General features: G+C 34.9%; 1 protein-coding gene across 2 annotated transcripts; it reads right to left on the bottom strand.

The window, feature by feature from the left end:
* Window positions 1-375: 375 nt before the first annotated feature.
* LOC100260072 (abhydrolase domain-containing protein FAM108B1-like) lies at window positions 376-18,876 on the bottom strand. 2 transcript variants are annotated; one of them, XM_059742418.1, is made up of 5 exons: window positions 18,181-18,876; window positions 7,906-7,942; window positions 1,838-2,074; window positions 1,648-1,695; window positions 376-1,220 (listed from the first exon to the last, which is right to left on the bottom strand). In XM_059742418.1, the coding sequence occupies exons 1-5, from the start codon at window positions 18,483-18,485 to the stop codon at window positions 1,194-1,196; spliced, it is 654 nt and encodes a 217-aa protein (XP_059598401.1). In that variant the 5' UTR covers window positions 18,486-18,876; the 3' UTR covers window positions 376-1,193. The 2 variants fall into 2 exon arrangements, with proteins under 2 accessions (XP_059598401.1, XP_002284149.1); XM_002284113.5 differs by having other exon boundaries at window positions 376-1,130.
* Between the last annotated feature and the right edge of the window lie 222 nt (window positions 18,877-19,098).

Raw genomic sequence — 19,098 nt, 5'->3', positions numbered from 1 at the left:
ATAATTAAAAAATAACTTATTCACTATTTTTGTTTTGAAAAATAAAAATACATCTAAACAAATAGCACATTTTTTAATGCACCCATAGTAAAATAAATCATAATAAAACTAAAATTGGAGGACTTTGAATAAATAAAGTTAAAAAGATGAACTAGAAACAGACAAAAACAACCAATGACTGGAAGCAAGGTGAAAATCTTATCGCCTGAATACAGCTTGAGTGACAATTAACCAAATCAGATTTAAGTGCCTGGGTAATATGGATAATATCTTCTAAAGTGATTAAAAATGATTATATCTACTTCACTAGCTAAAATTAAAGAAAAAGTAGGATTTTACAGAACCGGAGAAGGACTTCACAACCAATAGAGGCCATTGATGTAAAGATCTCATGGATTTGTCTGATGTTTTCCATCACAGAATGCAAGAAACATCGAAGGATTGAACCAACAAATTTGAAGTAACATGATTGATGGAACTGCAAGATATTCCATGTTCAAAACTATTAATTTTACAGAAGAAATACAGATGCAAGCTCCTTCCCATTATCAATTTATCCTCTGAGCAATACACATGACTTGGAACATTTCATATGAAGAGTCACACTCAATTTGACAACACTTGTTGTTTAGAGTTGATGCATCATACAGGAGCACAAGCAAAGAATAAATACCTTCTCAAGTGGTTATTAGCACAAAAACTTATTTAGAACACTCTTCGTGTAGGAGTCACCAGACTAAGCCTTTTCTTCTCCTAAACCTGTCAACATGGTCAGTGCTCATCCGAGATTTTTCAGGCTTGTTCGTCTTCTTTGACTTCTCAAGTCGACTATCTAAACTGTTTCTAGATGCTTCTGGAAGGTCAGTGCTCAATTCAAACGCATCTGAAGTTCCACTTTCAGATGTCTTGCTCTGACTGTCAGAGTCTACTGCTGTTTTTTTAGAACCATTTGTGGCCGCCTTCGATTTGCCAATAGTCAGCACAAATTTTTTCAGATGTTTAATGAATTCTGGATAAAGCTCAAGATTGCAATGTCCACCTCCACTTAACCATAATGGTTCATACTTTTCCTGGCAAAGCTCCCAAAGCTGCTTCCCATGGGAACAATCAACAACTTCATCAGCCGTCCCCTGAAGATAAAATACTAGCTTTATCACTGAATTTGCTTCAAAGAAAACTCTCTGAATTGGAGTTTAACTACTTTCTGCTGTGATCCACCACTATGGAAAGCAAAACATACGGTCACATAAATTTTGGAATAATACAATAGAGTGCATCTTAACCTGTTACAAGTGACCAACTTTTTTCATTTTTTATCCTTCTGAAGCAAAGGGGCTTGTCTTTGAAGTTATTGATATAGGAAACACATGAAAACTGAAAGCCTTCTTTTTGTTTTTTCCTTTTCTTTTTGATAGATGAAAGTTCAAATATGATTATCTCAACAAATATAATTTCTTTCCCAATTTATAGTAGCAAAGCTGCTATCAATGATATCTCAAGTTAAGAAAGAATTTCCATGCCAAGTAACAGTAATCCCATATCTGACAATGCATATAGTCATAGAATAAGAATGAGGGGAATACAAAAAACAAATTTGAAATGAAACCAAAAAGGAGAGATTGAATGAAAACAACAAGCAATACTTACATGAATTACAAGAACAGGACATCTCACCATACCAATTTTGTCAATATTCTGAAAAGAACAAAGCAAAGAAGTGAGCCCCAATCACCCATAAAAAATAAAAACAAAAGTAAAGAGAAAAGAATTAAAAATAAAAATAAAAATATGACTCCACTATCTGACTAATCTAGCCACGATAGTATGATGGAAATACCTTGTAAATATCAAACCAGTATGTCCGTTTGACAGGGTACAAGACCCTCAACCCAGACAAAATTGGGCTATGTAAGACCACACCTCTCAAGTTTGATACACGTGAAGCAAGATCAATTGTAGGACCACTACCAACAGACTGACCATATAATATTAATTGCTCATCTTTAACCCCGTACTGCTCCTTAAGGCATTTATATACTGCATCAATGTCTGCATATGTATTACATTCTGATGGCTGTTCCAAAGAAAAAGGGATGGATGAATGTTATATTATGTGCAAATGGTACATAATAGAAATGATTATATCCCTAAGCAACTAAACATGTCAAAGTTCATCCCAAGTACAGCAATCTTTTTTTTTTCTCTCTTTTGATAGGCAAACAAGAAAGAAATTCATTAAAGGCACCTAAGAAAAGTAGGAGGCACAACGATAGTTTATGGGTGGTATACAAGGCCTCCAAGTATAGGATTCTTCTAGACAATAAAAGAGTTCACTGGTGAAATATTCTACCTAATGAGAACCCAGTATAAATTCCTGATTATTAATGTTCCATGATACATCTTATTTATTGGACTAAGAGATATCCGTGCATCCAAATCCAAAGTCATCCAACAATCCTAGTTATGCACTTAGACCAGGTATGTTTTGGTTACGAAGCATGTGGCCAAGCATCATCCTCACTGACCAAACAAAAGCGCAATGTAGAAAGATTTTTCTTTTCTGTTCTTTTTTATTTATTTATTTTGATAGCAAAATTAAAGATTTCAAGGAAGCAATGCATGATCATATGATTCTATATGCTAAAATAATTTATAGTTTCAAATGATAATTATGTTAATGCAATCTGCTGCATGAAATAAGAATGAAGGTAGGAAGATAAGTATGATAAAAGTTATGTGTTACATAGCCAGATGTTGGAAACAACAGTGAATTTTCTGTGTGTTAGCATGCCTCACTCTTGACATGCCATACAGCCTGAACCCACAACCTTTGCACCGTAAAATTTTCTTTACTCACCCAAGTGGATAAAGCAACAAACAATATGGAATTCAAGTATCTGAAAAAATCAGATTTTCCAAAGAAATTTAGAATTTATAGGGGTACGAATGATTCTAGGAGTGATATTACTATTACCATCATCATCATCATCATTATTATTATTATAGTTATTTGTGTTCCATTAGGTTAAAAGAAAAAAGAAAACAATAGACACAAACACAAACAGGAGCAAAACTGGCAAATGAGAATGGGAAAATAAAGAGTTTCTCTGAAAAATAATAATAAAGAGATTTTGGGACATAGATAAAGAGCATGTATATCATCTATACATGTGTGCATACTCATTTTTTTCTAAGATTCGTAAAAAACCATAAGGTAGTTGCTTCTGATGCACGGCACGTGAAGTCAAAACATTCACTATTTTCTTAGGCCTTTCGAAATTTTCAATACTTAAGAAGCATTATCCAAAATCTTTTCAAAAATTATAATTTTTATAAACAATTACATTATCTTCTATGAAGTATCATCAGATTCCAATCTGGTATGAAGTTCTATTTCCAATTCAACTAAAATATAAACCTACTAAATGGTGATGGGTTTGAAATCTTAAACCATGGATTGAAACAGTTCCAGTTAGAAGACCTATTCATGAACCAGAGAGCATGATGAATGATTTTGCAGTCCAGCATGAGCTAAAAGATAGATGACACAAAAATGACTATATCATAATATTGTGCTGCACCACATCAATGTGATCTTGCAAAATAAATATTTTTCTAGATCAATACTCATTCCAATTTCTAAGCATTGTACTGCTTCTCAGTGTGTGCACATGCATCACAAGGTTCAAAATGTAAGCCCCAGCCTTTTCCCCATCCCACCCCCTTCTATTTCTTCTTTCTCTCCCACTCTATGATGCGTGCATCTGTTTATGTACGTGTATGCACATTTGGTGTCTGGCAAGCTTGAAGCATGAGCATGCACCCATGTAAGCCTCAACAGAACGTGCAATTTCAGCAGCACTGCACTAAGGAAACCTCAAGAAATAGGCATTTGACAAATTATAAGTGGTAAGCATGGGGAAGTTGAAGGGGTTGGTGTTCGAAGGAAGTAAACGAGGGTTATGGTGTTGGGTTATGGAAGGTTATAAGAAATTTGTGGGAGACAAGTTAATTGCAGGATTTCCTTCTCGGTGGGCAATGGGAGAAGAGTAAAGTTTTGGAAGGATAAATGGCATGGCAATGAATCTTAAGTATTTTTTTTCCTTCTTTATTTGCCTTAGCTACTTCCAAGGAGACTCATATTTCAAAATCACGGTATTGGTCATCAACTTGGAGGGTTCCAAGGCACATTGGTATCGGCATCTCGGTTCGATATCGGATGATAAGCAAAATAAGATACTTAAGAAGTTCAAAAAATTATAAAAATTATTTTAATATAATTAAATGAATTAAGAAATTAATCAACTTAAAAATATATTAACATAATAATAAACGAAATGATTTCATAAATTATTAACAATAAATTAGCATATAAAATAATACACCTTATATAATAACATTACCATGTAAAATAGTACATTACCTAAATTAAAGTCATTCATACCATATTTAATATATAAAATAATAATTTTCAAATCAATTCCAAATATCATTGGCATATAAAGTAAATTGATGCAAATATATGAACATCCGAAATAATAAATCATTTTTATATAAAACAATACATTAAGCCCTTTTCTTCAATTCCCAATCCCAAACATCACTTATTCACACCACAAGATACCCAATTTGCAGTTTTGCCTCTCTACAATGCACACCCAAACAACACCGCAAACACAACGGAGATCGAGCAAGGAGAGGCAACACCAAAATGCAAAGATCGTCATCGATGGAAGAATGTGATGTTTCTCATCAGACAATCAGCACAACTACATCACCGACATGAAGCTTTCTTCTTCTCTTCTCCTTCACCGTCATGGTCTTGAAAGTTTTTTTCTTTTGAAGAGAACTCTCATATTTTTTTTTTTTAGAGATTTCTCAATTTTGGTTGCTTTTTGTGTGATTTGAAAGGGAAAAAAAAATATATTTTTTGATTGCTTCTTCTCCTTCAACTCGTAATTTCAATCAAGTCCGCTCAAAATCTCGACCGAGTCAACCGAGTTTAACCGGTTCTTAGTTGGGTTTGTATTGAAGATGATATCGGGTATCAGACTCAACATAGAAAGGTTCAAGGCAGATACAAGTCGGCCAATACTTTGAACCATGAGGAGGCTTGGGTGGCGGACTTGTGATCTCACTCTAATGGTGGAGGTGGGTGGACTCGTAGATTCTCTAGGCATCCAAACAATTGGGAGATTGAGGATGCAGAGCTTTCTTTGCAAAACTACTTGTTAAGGGGGTAGTTGAGGCAGTAAAAGACAAGGTGTGTTGGTTAGAGGCAAAGAGTAAATCTTTCTTTGTTAGGGTCACTTTAATCTAGCCTAGAAGAAGGGAGATTTGAATCGTTCCCATCTGTTATTATGTGGAATGCTTGGACTCCACTTAAAGTGAGTTTCTTTGCTTGCGAGATGACCTAGGAAAAAGCTTTGACTCTTGATTAATTACAACAAAGAGGTTGATCTTTGGCCAATAGATGTTTTCTTCATCACACTCATGAAGATTCAATTTATCACATTCTTTTGCATTGTAGCAAGGCGAGGGAGTTGTGGTAGCTTTTGTTCTCTCTTTTTGGTATCTCATAGGTGATTCACTCCTCCATCAAAAACACCTTGTTAGGTTGGAATGGCTCTTTTGCGAGGAAGAAGTGGAAAAAAGTTTAGGGAGCTACTCCTTTACGCCTTTTTTGGATAATTTGGTAGGAGAGAAATAGAAGATCATTTGACAATGAGGACCTCTCTTATCATAAACTAAAAGTCCTATTTCTATGTAGTTTGTATTCTTGGTCCAAGTTGCTTATAGGCAATGGATCGATGTCCATATTTGATTTCATTGATTGGTTAGGTTCGGTTTGAGGGAGTATTTTTTTGTTTTCCCACCTTTTTTGGGCTCTTTGTGGCAGCCATTGTATACATCATATGTACCTTGGTGCACCTTTTTTGGCGCTTTTCAATACAATTGCTTCTTATCTATCAAAAAAGAAATAAGTCTTTCACAATTTGCTTGAACTTATTGGAATTGAGGATGGGAGAGCATAGTTCTAAAAGGCACGCTTAAAGCACAACCGCTCCCTAGTTATAGCGCATCACTTGCCCAGACATGCGCCTTCATGAAGAGGCACACCTTGTCGACTTTATTCTTTCTTTTTAAACACTTTTATTCTTGAAATTTCTAATTATGTATTGAAATGTATATAATTTCATTACTTTTTTATTTTTTTTATAGATCAATTTCATTACTTTTTTATTGAATGCTTCTTTTAAATATTTTGAATCCTAAGTTTTTTATTGATTGGATAAGATTTTGAATCATATGTTATAAAATCGATATGCATCCTAGGTCGATTTCACTTCACTCAAACCCACACCTTGTGTTGTGCCTTGTGCCTAAGCTGTAGGAGACTTTTGCACCTTTTAAAATTATGTGGGAGAGAATCATTCAAGTAGATCAAGTAACCATAAATAAAGGCAGACAAAGTGACTCAACATTGTATAGCAAAAAGGTAGTGAGTAAATGCTGCCCTAGGTTTCTTATTGAGTTTTCTGAGGGATGAGATTATTGTTCCAAATGTTTACACAAGAAAAAAAAATAATAAAATAAAATGATTATCCCAAACGACAGTATCAAAGACAAAAATAAAATAAAATAAAATAAAAAATAAAAAATTATAGGAAACGACAAAGAGATATATTGATAGAAAAAAGAAGTACAAGAGAAGGATGAGGAATCCTCCCACCAAAGAAAATCTAAACTACAAGAATACAAAAACAAGAATATACAATGTAAAAATAAACAAACTCTCTAGGTTAGACCGACCCATTGGAGTTACACACTGCTAGCCAATCAAGTTGTAACACATTAGGGGGAATCTCCTAAAAACCTTGGAACAAAAAGCCTAAAGAGAAGCAGTATCAGAGACAAAAATTCATGCTCCTTTATAATTCAATATCCCTTTTTCTTGGTGAGATTGATGAGGCAAAATAGTTGATATGTCATTCAGAGGGATGCCAATCACTGCCTACCAGTTTCAGTTTAGATATTTAATGTTAAATCTTAGAAACATTGAACTGCTCATATCACTAATAATAATCACACAGTTGTACAAAACTTATATAAACAATGCAATACATAGGATATGGTACAATTTATATATTTTCACATAAAATGATACATATCAACAGTAGATGATTAATACATTATGAACACATCTGACTATTTTGATCATTATTAACATAATTAAGTTTTTCAATTGTTTTTTCCCCTTAAAAAGATCAGCAGATTAATATTTAAATGGCTAAAATGGATGACCAAAAGAAGAAATTGAAAATGATCTTATGTGAAATTCTGCACTTGTGTGGTTAATGCCACACATGGATTATTGAAGCTTAAGTGATCTTATGTGGAAGCACAGTACTCATGTGGTTCATGGAAAATCAAAGCTTAAGTGCAACTATTGTGCCAAGGAATATCAGTGAGGTGTTATCTGAGCGTAACATATGTTATTCTAATGATACGAATACTAACTGCAATGCTGTAATAAAAAAAGAATGATGACTTTTGCTTAATATATCTTTTTGTTGTCATATTTTGAGGTTTTTTGCCTTTTAGGAGGATGAAGATGAAACTTAGAAGAATAGAACTTTGAGCATAGCAAATAAATGTTCATATGTCAGAGTCCATACAAGTCTATAGTTATACTTTTATGAGATCATAGTTTTCCATTCTAGGCAAACAGAAATGCATATAATGTAGGTCCTCCAAACGTAAAAATGAAAAATAAAAAGGCAATAAAAGCAATGCTGAGTGACTATTTAATTAAATTAAATAGAGAAGTGCTGAAGGCAACATAAGCAGAGACCCTTTTTTCCCCCACAGAAAAATTACAAATGGAGAAGCAGAGCATCTAACCTTTCCAGTTGATTGTCCATAGCCAGAATAGTCATACCTGGAAAAATCATATATATACCAGACTCAGGCATTGAGATAAAACTGTCAACAACATAAAAAATGGTTCTATTTCATCTCTAACATTTCTAATAAAAATCAGATTCTGTTTACAAGAATCTGTATATGGCTCTAAGAATATTGCTAAATCTCATGTAAGGAAATTTGTATCTGTGCAACCCAGCTTGGATTCCAGATCTCAAGCTCTCATTGAAGAGTTTGTCATTAAGCAAAACACATGTAAAATAAGCAAAGTTCCAAATTGACTGACAAAGGCCTTGGTGCATGCCATGTACCTCTTATGTACTAGGCTCACGCCCCCTTTTTGTTAGGCATCTTTCAATGCATACTACTTAATTGCATATAAAAAAAGGACTAAGAATATATGTAGGGAAAAAATAATTCTTGCCACATAAAGTATGTGATACATTATTTGATAGCCCAGGACTTGAAATATGTATTTTAGCATGTAGCACACATATATCTAACTAACCGATACAATTGATTGCAATGGTAAGTTGTAATCTTCTAATGCTCCAACAAAACTGGCCTACAAAGAGCAACAACGTAAAAAAAGGACCATTTAAGAAGCTTAACTAGAAGTAACTATACTAGGTTTTTCTATAAGAATCTTCTCATAAATTAGGATAAATAAATGGTGGTTCCTCAACTTTAAATGAGATAGGAGCACTTTGATATACACAAGCTACCTCCATCACAAATTTAATACTAACCCTGTTACAGCAGACACAACTTCAATATGTTGAACCACATCATTGTCTAGGTCCTAGGTATTAAGAAAGTTAATCCTAATCCTCAGTATGATAGTAAAACAGCACTTATCATGATTGAATTATTCTAATAAGAAAACATAAAATAGAAGCCTATATAAAACAGAAAACTAACAAAAGCCTAATCAGTTCATGAAACCTAAATCTATATAAACTAGTGAATTCCTAATTGTAAAACAATTCTATTTTTATAGCACTAAGGTGGTTGGAACTTAACAAAATTCTCAAATGCTCCTGCCTCACCTTGTATCTTATTTTTAACTTTTAGAGGAGATTTGCTATGTGAAAACCTGTTGTTTTGCCCTTTTGGTAGAAATACTTACAAGTCTCTACGTACGTATCATGTGTCCATTCTTTTACTTTTCCTGCAAAGGTGATTGCTTTCTTAGTGGGGTAGGGTGCATGATATCAACATAAAATCTAAGAAAAAAAAAATTACTAGATCTAGAATATAAACTTATTCATGATAATTCACTCCCCCGGAGTCCAAGTTACTAATAAAGCTTTTTCAATACAAAACCCTTACTAAACAATTTTAGCAAAAATAAATTTTCTCTCATTTATTATTGTAATGGTTGTGTTTCTTAATTGGAGGTGCCTTTCAACTATCACAAAGACATGGTTCCAGGGGGGGGAGATGGGGGTATCATTTTGATATACTAAAAATTTTCAATAAGGTGGTTATCTTCTTATAGGAACCAATTGTAAACCATGCAACAATAAATTCCATTCATAATGCCTAAAATGAATGCCAAAGTCATTACTAAGAGTGAGATGACCTATGATTTCATGCGGTACTTGCCATTCTACGGCAGAATGGCAAAAATGTCTTTAGTAACCATAAGTAGCAGGTACCAAAGGCTTGGTTGAGTCAAGATGATTAACAAGGAAAATGTCACATTGTTCATGTTTATTGAGAACCTATTCTCAAATGGTGCGAGAAATGGTTATGGGATGGGTGTGTGGAAAACAATCAGAAAAGCATGAGACTCAATCCAAGGCAAAGTTCGCTTCTTTATTGGCAATGGAAGAAGCAACAAACGTTGGAAAGATGGATGGAGTGATGGTTCATCTTTCGAAGAATCTTTTTTGTCTTTTTGTTTTTAGCCACAAACAAAGATGCATGGGTAGCAGATATTGGGGAGCAGTATGGGGAAAGTGGTTGGTAGAGCCCTCACTTTTCTTGAAAGCTTGAAGGAGTGATGGACTTTCTCTAAAAACTCCAAGCTTGCTTATTAGTTAGGAGTGAGGAGGATTGTTTGGAGTAGAAGTATTCCAAGGGTGACAAGTTCTCCATCAAATCCCTCTCCTTTCATTAGTCCAAGGAACAAGTAAGTCATTTCCCGCAAACTGTGTTTGGAATCGCTGGATTCTAGAAAGGTGACTTTTTTTGCTTGGGGGGGCATTGTGGGGCAAAATTTTGATATCAATCAACTTAGAAGAAGGGGATGGAGTATGCCAAACAGATCCTATATGTGTAAATTGGACGAGGAATTGGCTAATCATTTGCTACTCCATTGCCTATAGCATGTATCCCGTGGCAATTGATTTTCTCTCTATTTTGTGTGGTTTGGGTGATGCATTCGAAAATATAAAGATATTCATTAACCTAACATGGTTCCACCATGGGCAAGAACTGGAAAAAAAAGCTTGGAGGGTCACTTTTGTGTGTCTGTTCTAGACACAATGGATGGAAAGAAACAAAAGAGACTTTAAAGATTCAAAACAAAAAGAACAAGCAATTAAACTATCTTTTATAAATAATAAATGATTATCTTCTGACCATGATGGGTTTCGTAGTTTGGATTAGTTCAAAATAACGAGAGAGGCTGAGAGGGGTTTGTTTTTTGTTCCTCTCCTCGTTCTTCTTCTTGCATATTTTCAAGTGACCATGTATGCATTATGTGTACTTTGTTGTGCCTTTGGTTTAGGCACTTCACATATTTTTTGTATATATATATATATTCTTATTACCCGTAAAAAAAATGACACAAGGTGTCAATTGCTTATCAGAAAAAGTAGAAAAAAAGAATAAAAAATGTGACAAAACGTGTCTCACTCTCTAGAGGCATGAGGCCTAAGCCCTTTTCAATGTTCTTCAAATATGATATTCACATAAAGACTCAAATATTTAAAGAACTATTTTTATTTGGAAATTGATTTCTTGACACTATTAAAAAAAAAAAAAAAAAAGATAGAGAAACTCCATCTGCTTTTTCTTTTTTTCTTTTTTTTGGAAAAGAAACAAGCATCTTCATTTATCTTAAAAAGATAAATACAAGTATGTGCAATCCTTCAAAGATGTACAAAAAGGTTAAAAACTAACCAAGTGTCAAATCCCACTTGGGGAAAAAAATACAAAGGAGAGAAATATAGACAAACTTCATCTTTACACTATTAAATTAATTAAGTTTAATCAAAATAATTAATTCAATGACAAAAGGAAAATAGTAATGCTTTGCAAGGCCTACCACAAATAAATAAATTTTATATAAAACATTATTAACGTGAATTTGTTATTTTCAATCATATCTTTTTTATTTAACCACAATGCAATTGATAGTATCAAACATTACACAATAATTTTTGAGTTACAATTTTGTATTAAAAATAAAATTAATAGCAAGAACAAAGTGTGTGAGTATTTCGGATTTGGATTGCAACAAATCAGGTTCAAACTTGATTTAAACATCCATTAGAGTAATTATTGATGTGGATAGTGTCTAGTATTCTAACATCAATGAGAACAAATTTTTATCAGGGAAAAAAATGAAAATGGAAAACAAAAAGTGGATACCTTTTTCATTTGGTTTTGATAAAAATCCTATTCTTGGTTCATGAAATAAATGCCTCAAAAATGAAATTGAGTCGCAAGTAGGGACCTCAACAGGCTAGGTCGGTGTATCCATGCTAAACCCTAATATTTTTCTCTCAATGGTTTTGGATATTTTACAGGTAGAACACAGGTATGAAATCATTTGTATCAAGCCCAACCCTCCAAATATCTATTGTTCAAGTTTGGCTTATTCCATATGAAAAAGATGTTGGTAACTCAAGTAGACTGAGAGGAGGATGACCCATGTTTCCAAATTTAGAACCTTTCTAATTTTTCCAATTAATTCATCCATCCAACTACACCAAGCATGTAGTGACTAATCCGATCACAAATTGCAAGAAAAATAAAGAAGAATGGATGTATGGTATATGCACGGAAATCTTAAAAGTTTTTTACCAAGGGGAAAAACCACAAGCTCTCACTTGCTAAATCTCAAACTAAAAGTTAAAACAAAATTGCAAGGTTTTACCAACAATTCAAGTGTTGAGGCTACCAATTCGAGAAGTAACCTTGAACTCTCACCTTACTTCTTCCATGTTTCAAAATCATGAAAATGCCACCTATGCCCTTGTTCACCTTTTAGTCAAAAACCCCTATGAAAGTCTATCAAAGTGGACTTCCGAAGCCCACTGAAGTACACTTTATGTCTCCCAAAGCACACCTTCGAACTCCTCTAAGGCACACTCTTCGTCTAACAAGAACCTAAGAAATTATAGGATATGAGAGTTTGGACACGGATTCAAAATCAAAGAATGATATCCATATAAGGACTTGATCTTGAACAAGCAGAAATCCTACAATAGAGTATGAAACCTTATGCAAGGAGAAATCTCTTATTTCTCTTCTCTGAAGCTCTTAATTTTAAGAATTTGAAAAATGAATGATCCTATAATAAGTTAGCTAGGAATTTTCTTTCCGAAAGAAATTTGTTTCTAAATACAATTCAACCAATTTAAATCATTTCAATTTTAAATAAACTTTTAAAAAATTATGGGTTTCCTTGTGACTGAAAAGTTTCTAAAATCAATTTATTTAAAAAAATTTCCTATTCCAAAAAGTCTTCCAATTAAAATAGAAAATCTTCTTTCACAAAATAGAAACTATTTATATATATATATATATATAGATATCATCTTTGATATAACTATTTCAAAAATATATATCATCTTTTTTAAAAACTATTAAAAATAAAAAATAAAAAAGAAAACACGTAAAATTAATAAAAACATCTTTCATGAATTTTAACGCATAAAACTAATCCCAACTATCAAAATACACCTAATACCTCATTCAAAGACAAATGAAGCAATCCATGACGCACACTTCAATCTCCATATGTCGGTGGACTATAAGATCAAATGCATGAAACAACAACTCAACTATAAAGTAAATCAAAGCTTTCTGAAAAGACTTGTCAATTACATAGTTTTGGGATAAAAATTTTAACATGTTAAAGAAATTTTTTATTATTATTATTTGTGTAAACATACAAAAGAAATAAGGGATAACAGGAAAGTTACAATCAATGAATGCAGCTGGAAAGAAAAAATCAATACATATTATACCATTAGTAGAGGACACTGCATGGGTGATACATTCACTAGAGAATGATAAAGCATACGTGTGACTACAGAATTACAAAGCATGGTGTGCTCATTCCTTCGATGGTCGAAAACGCTTCAGTGAAGGATAGGGATGGCCATCTTTGTGCTTCAAAGGAGTCAGCTCTTGCTTTGGTGCCCTTGAAGAGATCTACTCTTAGCAACAAGGCTCTTTTGGTCAAAGCCTACCATTTCCCAAGTACATGCCCTCCTTCTTCTTCTTACTTAAGGCATTGGGCTTTCTTTCCTTCTTCTCTCTCTATGGGCTCTCATTCAGTGAACAGGTGGGCAGTTGCTTGTCTAGCTAGAGGGAGCCAAGAGGTGAGCCTTTCAATGTGCTCAATGGCGTAACAAGTGGGCCTTTGCATATAGTTTTGAATGATGGCATGTTGGTAGTGTCCACAAACAAAGAAACAAAGAGAGTGAAAGGGGGGGACAATTGGTGTAGAGGGAAAGCATCCCCACTTGTCTAATAGGGAGGCCTACTTCTCTAGGGACTATTTCAACAAGCTTGTTTCTTTTAGCAAATTCATGGGGATGCCAATAAAAGGGTTTGAAGAAAAAATTTAGCCCTTCTGAGAATGGAGCTGAGAAAAGGAGATAAAACCTTAAGTCAGGGAATTAAAAAGAAAACCAAGTGTTGGATCCAAATTTGAGAAGGAATTGAGGAAGCTAGAGTGTTCCATTAACTATAGTTCTGCATCAAGGAAGGGTAGGAGGAACAAGAATAATAGTTGGGAACTAGCAAAGGTCGACTAATGAAGTTGCAAATTTTATCTTTGAATGTCAAAGGGATCAATGAGATAGAAAAGCGAAAAACGATAAAATCTCTTATTAGATCTTAGATGGTTGATCTTGTACGTTTACAAAAAAAAAAGGTTCAACATATGTCATTGTAGAAGGAGAGGAGAGTCTAGGTGTGGGCAGGTTTTTGGAGTTGGAAGTTGTGAAAGCAAAGGGACAAGCAGGGGGGATTTTGGCCTTTTTTGGACAATAGGGTGTTGGAGTTAATTGATATGGAGAAGGAGGATTTCTCAATCTCTTGTCATTTCGGAAGTTGTGAGGAGGATTTTGTGTGTATATTCATTGGGGTGTATAGGCTGGTCCAAAGTGAGGGGAAGGAGGATTTTTGAGAAAAGTTGGCTGCTACAAGCTTTAAAATCATCCTTGTTGTATAGGAGGAGATTTCAAATCGTTAGATGTACTATGAAAAGGAGGAACTGCTCAAAACTCTCATAAGCAATGAGGCATTTTTCAAAGATCTTAGAGAAGTTTCGATTGAAGGACCTTCCTTTCATTGGTGGCCCATTTACTTAGAGTGGAGGTTTGGATGATCAAATTGCTTCAAAACTTCATCATTTTCTTGTATCCAAAGAGTGGGAGAATCTATTGAAAGAAGCAAATATCATGGAAGGGGTGGCTAATGCCTTCCACAATATTCTTTCAAAACTAAGAAAGTGGAGGCCGAGTATCAAAGGGTTGGCCTTTGAATCTTTGGACATAATAGATTTAGGACTACTGAAGGAGAAGGTTTATGCCGCCCTTCCTTGCTTGTGTGAAGATAAAGCGCCAGCATTGGATGGTGTATCCATGGCTTTTTGACAATTTTGTTAGGGTCATGAAAAGTGATGTAATGGGATATTTTAAGGAGTTCTATGAGCATGGGTCCTTTGAAAGAAGCCTAAATGCCATACTTGTGCTAATACCAGAGAAAGGGTGGCAGAAGATTTAAAAAACTTCAGACCAAATTAGCTTAGTGAGGGGACTATACAAACTTCTAAAAAATGTCTTGGCTAAAGATCTCAAAAGAGTGGTGGGAAAAGTGGTTTTAGATTTTCAATATGCATTTGTTGAGGGTCATCAAATCTTGGAAGTAGTTCCTATACCAAATGAAGTCATTGACTCAAGGTTGAAGAGTTCCATCTATAGGATTGTTTGTAAGTTAGATATCAAAAAAGCACATGACCATATCAATTAGGTTTTTCTATGGCGATTTTGGATCTAAGTGGATTAGATGGAGTAAATGATGCATCTCTATAGCTTGCTTCTCTATCTAGTTGATGGCACCCCATTAGGTTATTTCCAAAGTTCTAGGGACTTGAGACAAGTAACCCTCTTTCCCTGTACCTTTTTATGTTGACTATGGAGGAACTCTCCAGCATTCCAAATAGGGAAAAAGAAGGGGGCTTCATCAAGGGTTTAATAGTCAATGGGAGAAGAGGTGTGGTATTGAAAATTTCCAATTTTTAGTTTGTTAATAATACTCCTATCCTTTGTGATGCCAACAAGGACCAATTGGAGCACTTAACCTTGTCTTTCATGCGGTTTAAGGCAATCTTGGGTTTAAAAATCAATTTAGAGAAAAGTGAATTGATCCCGGTCCTAGGGGAGTTAACAAAATGTGGAAGAGCTAGTTGGCATTTTGTGCTATTGGGCGAGTTCCCTCCCCCATGTTTATTTGGGCCTTCAATTAGGAGCAAAGTTTCGCCTCAAGGTTTGGATGCAGTGGAAGAAAAATTTCAAAAACGTTACTATATAGAAGAGAGTATATATCAAAAGGAGGAAGACTAGGTGATGTGACAACTCTTTATTGAGAGAGCCTTTCCCTAAATTGTTTTCTATAATTATTGTTAAAGATGCATGGGTAGCTGAGATGTGGGAGCAGGAAGGGGAGGGGGGCTGCTCGAACCATTGATTCTTAAGACAAATCCATGATTGGGAGCTTGAAGAACGGGAGGTTTTCTTTAGGAGACTGCAAGGTTAGACTATTAGTAGAGAAGTAGAGGACAATATTTTGTGGTTAAGATCAAAAAATAGCAATTTCTCAATTAAATCTCTCTACTCCTCTTTCTATTAGTAGGGAAGTAGAGGACAATATTTTCTTCTTCTAGCTAATGGAAGAATGGAGGTTTTCCCTTCGAGCACAGTTAAGAATTCTAATACTCCATTGAGGGAGGTTTTTTCTTGTTCAAGAAGCAGCATGGGGAAAGATCTTAAGATTGGACCAACTCAAAAGAAAGGGATGGAAGTTTCCAATTAGATGTTATCTTTGCAAAGAAAAAGAAGAAACAAGTAATCATATCTTTCTCCATTGCACAAAGGTGTTCATCTTAAGGCAACTCATTTATTCCCTATTTGGAATAAAGTGGGAAACAAAGTCCTCAGGTAGAAACATTCTTTTGAGTTGGCATGATCCTTTATTTGGAAAAAGAAGAAAAAAGCTTGGAGAGTAGCTCCTTTATATTTATTTTAGACCATGAGGAATAGAAAAGCTTTTTAAAACATTGACAATGTGAATTAAGCAATCAAACAGTCCTTTATGTATAACTTCTTAGAGTTAGTTAAGAGTGTATATGGGTGATTACTCTATGTCCATTTTAGACTTCATTAACTAGCTAAGCTCTAAGTTGGGAGAGAGATTTTTTTGGGTTTTTTTTTTTTTTTTTTTTTGGGCGCATCTTTCTTTGCTTCATATGGCCTTTTATAGTTCTTGTATACACCATGTATACTTATGTGTGCCTTCATTTTTTTTTTCCTTGCACTTTTAATTGATTTAATCTTTTGCATATCAAAGAAAGGCAATATCTCCCATCTAAAATTCTTTTCAAATATCTAGAATTTTACATTCATCTAACATGAATGCATCTCCATGCAACAAACATTCGGTACACAAATTGAATTTACTTTGTAGAAACTACTTAAGCAGATCCACATGCCTATTGTGGTGTAGTCATTAGCAAATTCCTTTACACTTCCGACATATAAGCAATCTATCCATTAATCTTCAAGAAGCTGGAAGTTTTATTTCCAATTTTCATATAAAATAAACAAATAAATAAATAAGCAGGAATCTCCTAGGTAGCAGTCATTGTTTGACCAGAAAAGATTGTAGATCATATCCTCTTCAGGAAACAAACTCAAATATCTTAATTTTTTAACATGTTTCTTAGTCTTCCTGACCACACTAATTAACCTTATCTGCACATTGGCAATGCTAGAAATGGAAAATTTGCATTTTGACATACAATTGCTTTTCCCCTCTGATTATGATTTAACAGAAATTAGATTACAACAAATAAATTTGGGATGTCTAGCTAGACACATCCAATAGAAGAAATACCATCTCATAAAATAAAGAACACTGAAATATCTTAACATTATAATCAAAAGGTTAGACAGCCTTAATGATTAGTAGCAGTCAAAGTCCACTTGACAAGTATTTCCAGTTAATCAGCATTAACACTTTTTTAACCTGAATTTCATTCTTCCCGTGGGACAAGGAAAACCTTACATCCCCAAAAGAACACCAATATTTAAATTGCTAGTAAGCTAACATGAAGGAAAATCCTTCTGTTAACAACCTTTTCCTTCACTGGTTTTGATAATCATTGCCTCAATCCATAAAGCAAGAAAAATCAGTTTGTCCGCTAACCAGAGATTCACTAACATCTATGTCCAAAAATAAAAGGCTATACTTTAAGAAACAATAATTTTCTGTGACAGACCAATCTTCTCTCTTCTTTGCATATACCTGAAACGAGATTAGCCTTTAATGCTTACTCTCATTTACCAGGTTATAATAAGAATGATACTCAGAATGTTCATCCCTGATATTGCAAACTGACCCGGATCATCATAAGGCCATGGAATAACGTCATTACAAACAGGCAGACAAAAGCAAAAGAAGAAAGAAAAGAAAAAACCCAAATCCTTATCTTTCTGAGGTATATATGGAAAGCATCTCCAACATCTTAACCCATCAAATTCCCAAAATTAAAAGGAAAGAACTCTTTTGCCTTGTATAAACATTTCACAAAATTAAGCAACCTCAACTTTATTAACATCATAATTAAATGCCTCAACCCAATCAGGGAAATAAAATTAGAAAAAATCATAATCCAGAAGCAGAACTTCAATTAGAGCTTTGAACACAAAGCTAACCCAATAGAAAATTATTATATTGATTAAAAGAAACCAACAATAATGAAAATAGATAAATAAATAAAATTACCCCATGAGATTGATTCGAAGACGAAGGCTCAATTCCACAAAGAGCTCAAACATCTGACCCAAATCGGCGGCATTACCGTGAGAATAGAGGAGAGTGGCGGTCGCCTTGGGATGCTTGACGTGTACGGCCACGATTTCGTTCCCCCTTCTGGTCCTGAGCTTCAACACGTCCACGTCATCCCTCCTGGGCACCTCCGGTATGTACAATCTGCCACCGCATGATTCGTCGGCCACTACTACGTAGGACGCCGGGGTCGGCGGAAAGAAGGCGAATTTCGCGGCGATCGACGACGTCACTCCGCCCATCTTCTTCTCATCACAGCATGCTCACTCATAAAGCTTCCCCCACCCCTCAGCCCTTTAGATCCCAAGTGGCGTCGGCGGCGGCGGCGGGGCGGTGTTGGTGACGATGGCGGAGGTGGTGGTGGAGACTTTTCCGAGGAATCTATGAGGTTTTGAACGTTACAGGACACAGCTTTTTGAGTTTTTTTTTCAGAGAGAAATAGAGAGGAGAGAGAGAGGGACTGTTGAGTGGATATTGTCGCCTGACGGCAACTTTATAGGAAGAGTATGGCAAAACAAGGGTGTATAGGAGAAGTATGCCTGATCGTAGTTGCACGTGGCACCTACGTTGGGTTGTACGGTAGGGGCGGTAGGGCCCACGTGGAGGGAGGTGGGTTTCGCATTGAGATACGTGATGTTGGAGGAGGTGATGCCGTGTACGTGAGGTTTATACCTTAGAGATCCTGAAAGTGGAGAGATGATATGCCATGTTGCTACGTGGACGCTTAGCTGTCATCCTGGTCACAAAGTAAAAAGCATTTAGCCGCTGCCCTTGAGCACCAATAAATAGGAAGTAAGTCTTACACGATATCCCTAAATGTACTTGATCTACTTTAAGATTCGAATTAAATCTATT

Source organism: Vitis vinifera, chromosome 14 (genome assembly GCF_030704535.1).
Source record: "Vitis vinifera cultivar Pinot Noir 40024 chromosome 14, ASM3070453v1".
NCBI classification, from domain to species: Eukaryota; Viridiplantae; Streptophyta; class Magnoliopsida; order Vitales; family Vitaceae; genus Vitis; species Vitis vinifera.
The sequence above is the reverse complement of the archived record's forward strand: the minus strand, read 5'-3'. Positions and strand labels throughout refer to the sequence as shown.

What these genes read in the sequence shown, in the direction of transcription:
- LOC100260072 (XM_002284113.5), bottom strand. Translation starts at nt 18,485, where the DNA reads ATGGGCGGAGTGACGTCGTCGATCGCCGCGAAATTCGCCTTCTTTCCG. An exon ending in CTTCGAATCAATCTCATGGG is followed by an intron (nt 7,943 to 18,180) that starts GTAATTTTATTT and finishes TGATTTTTCCAG; the next exon opens with GTATGACTATTCTGGCTATG. An exon ending in ACTGGTTTGATATTTACAAG is followed by an intron (nt 1,696 to 1,837) that starts GTATTTCCATCA and finishes TGTTCTTTTCAG; the next exon opens with AATATTGACAAAATTGGTAT.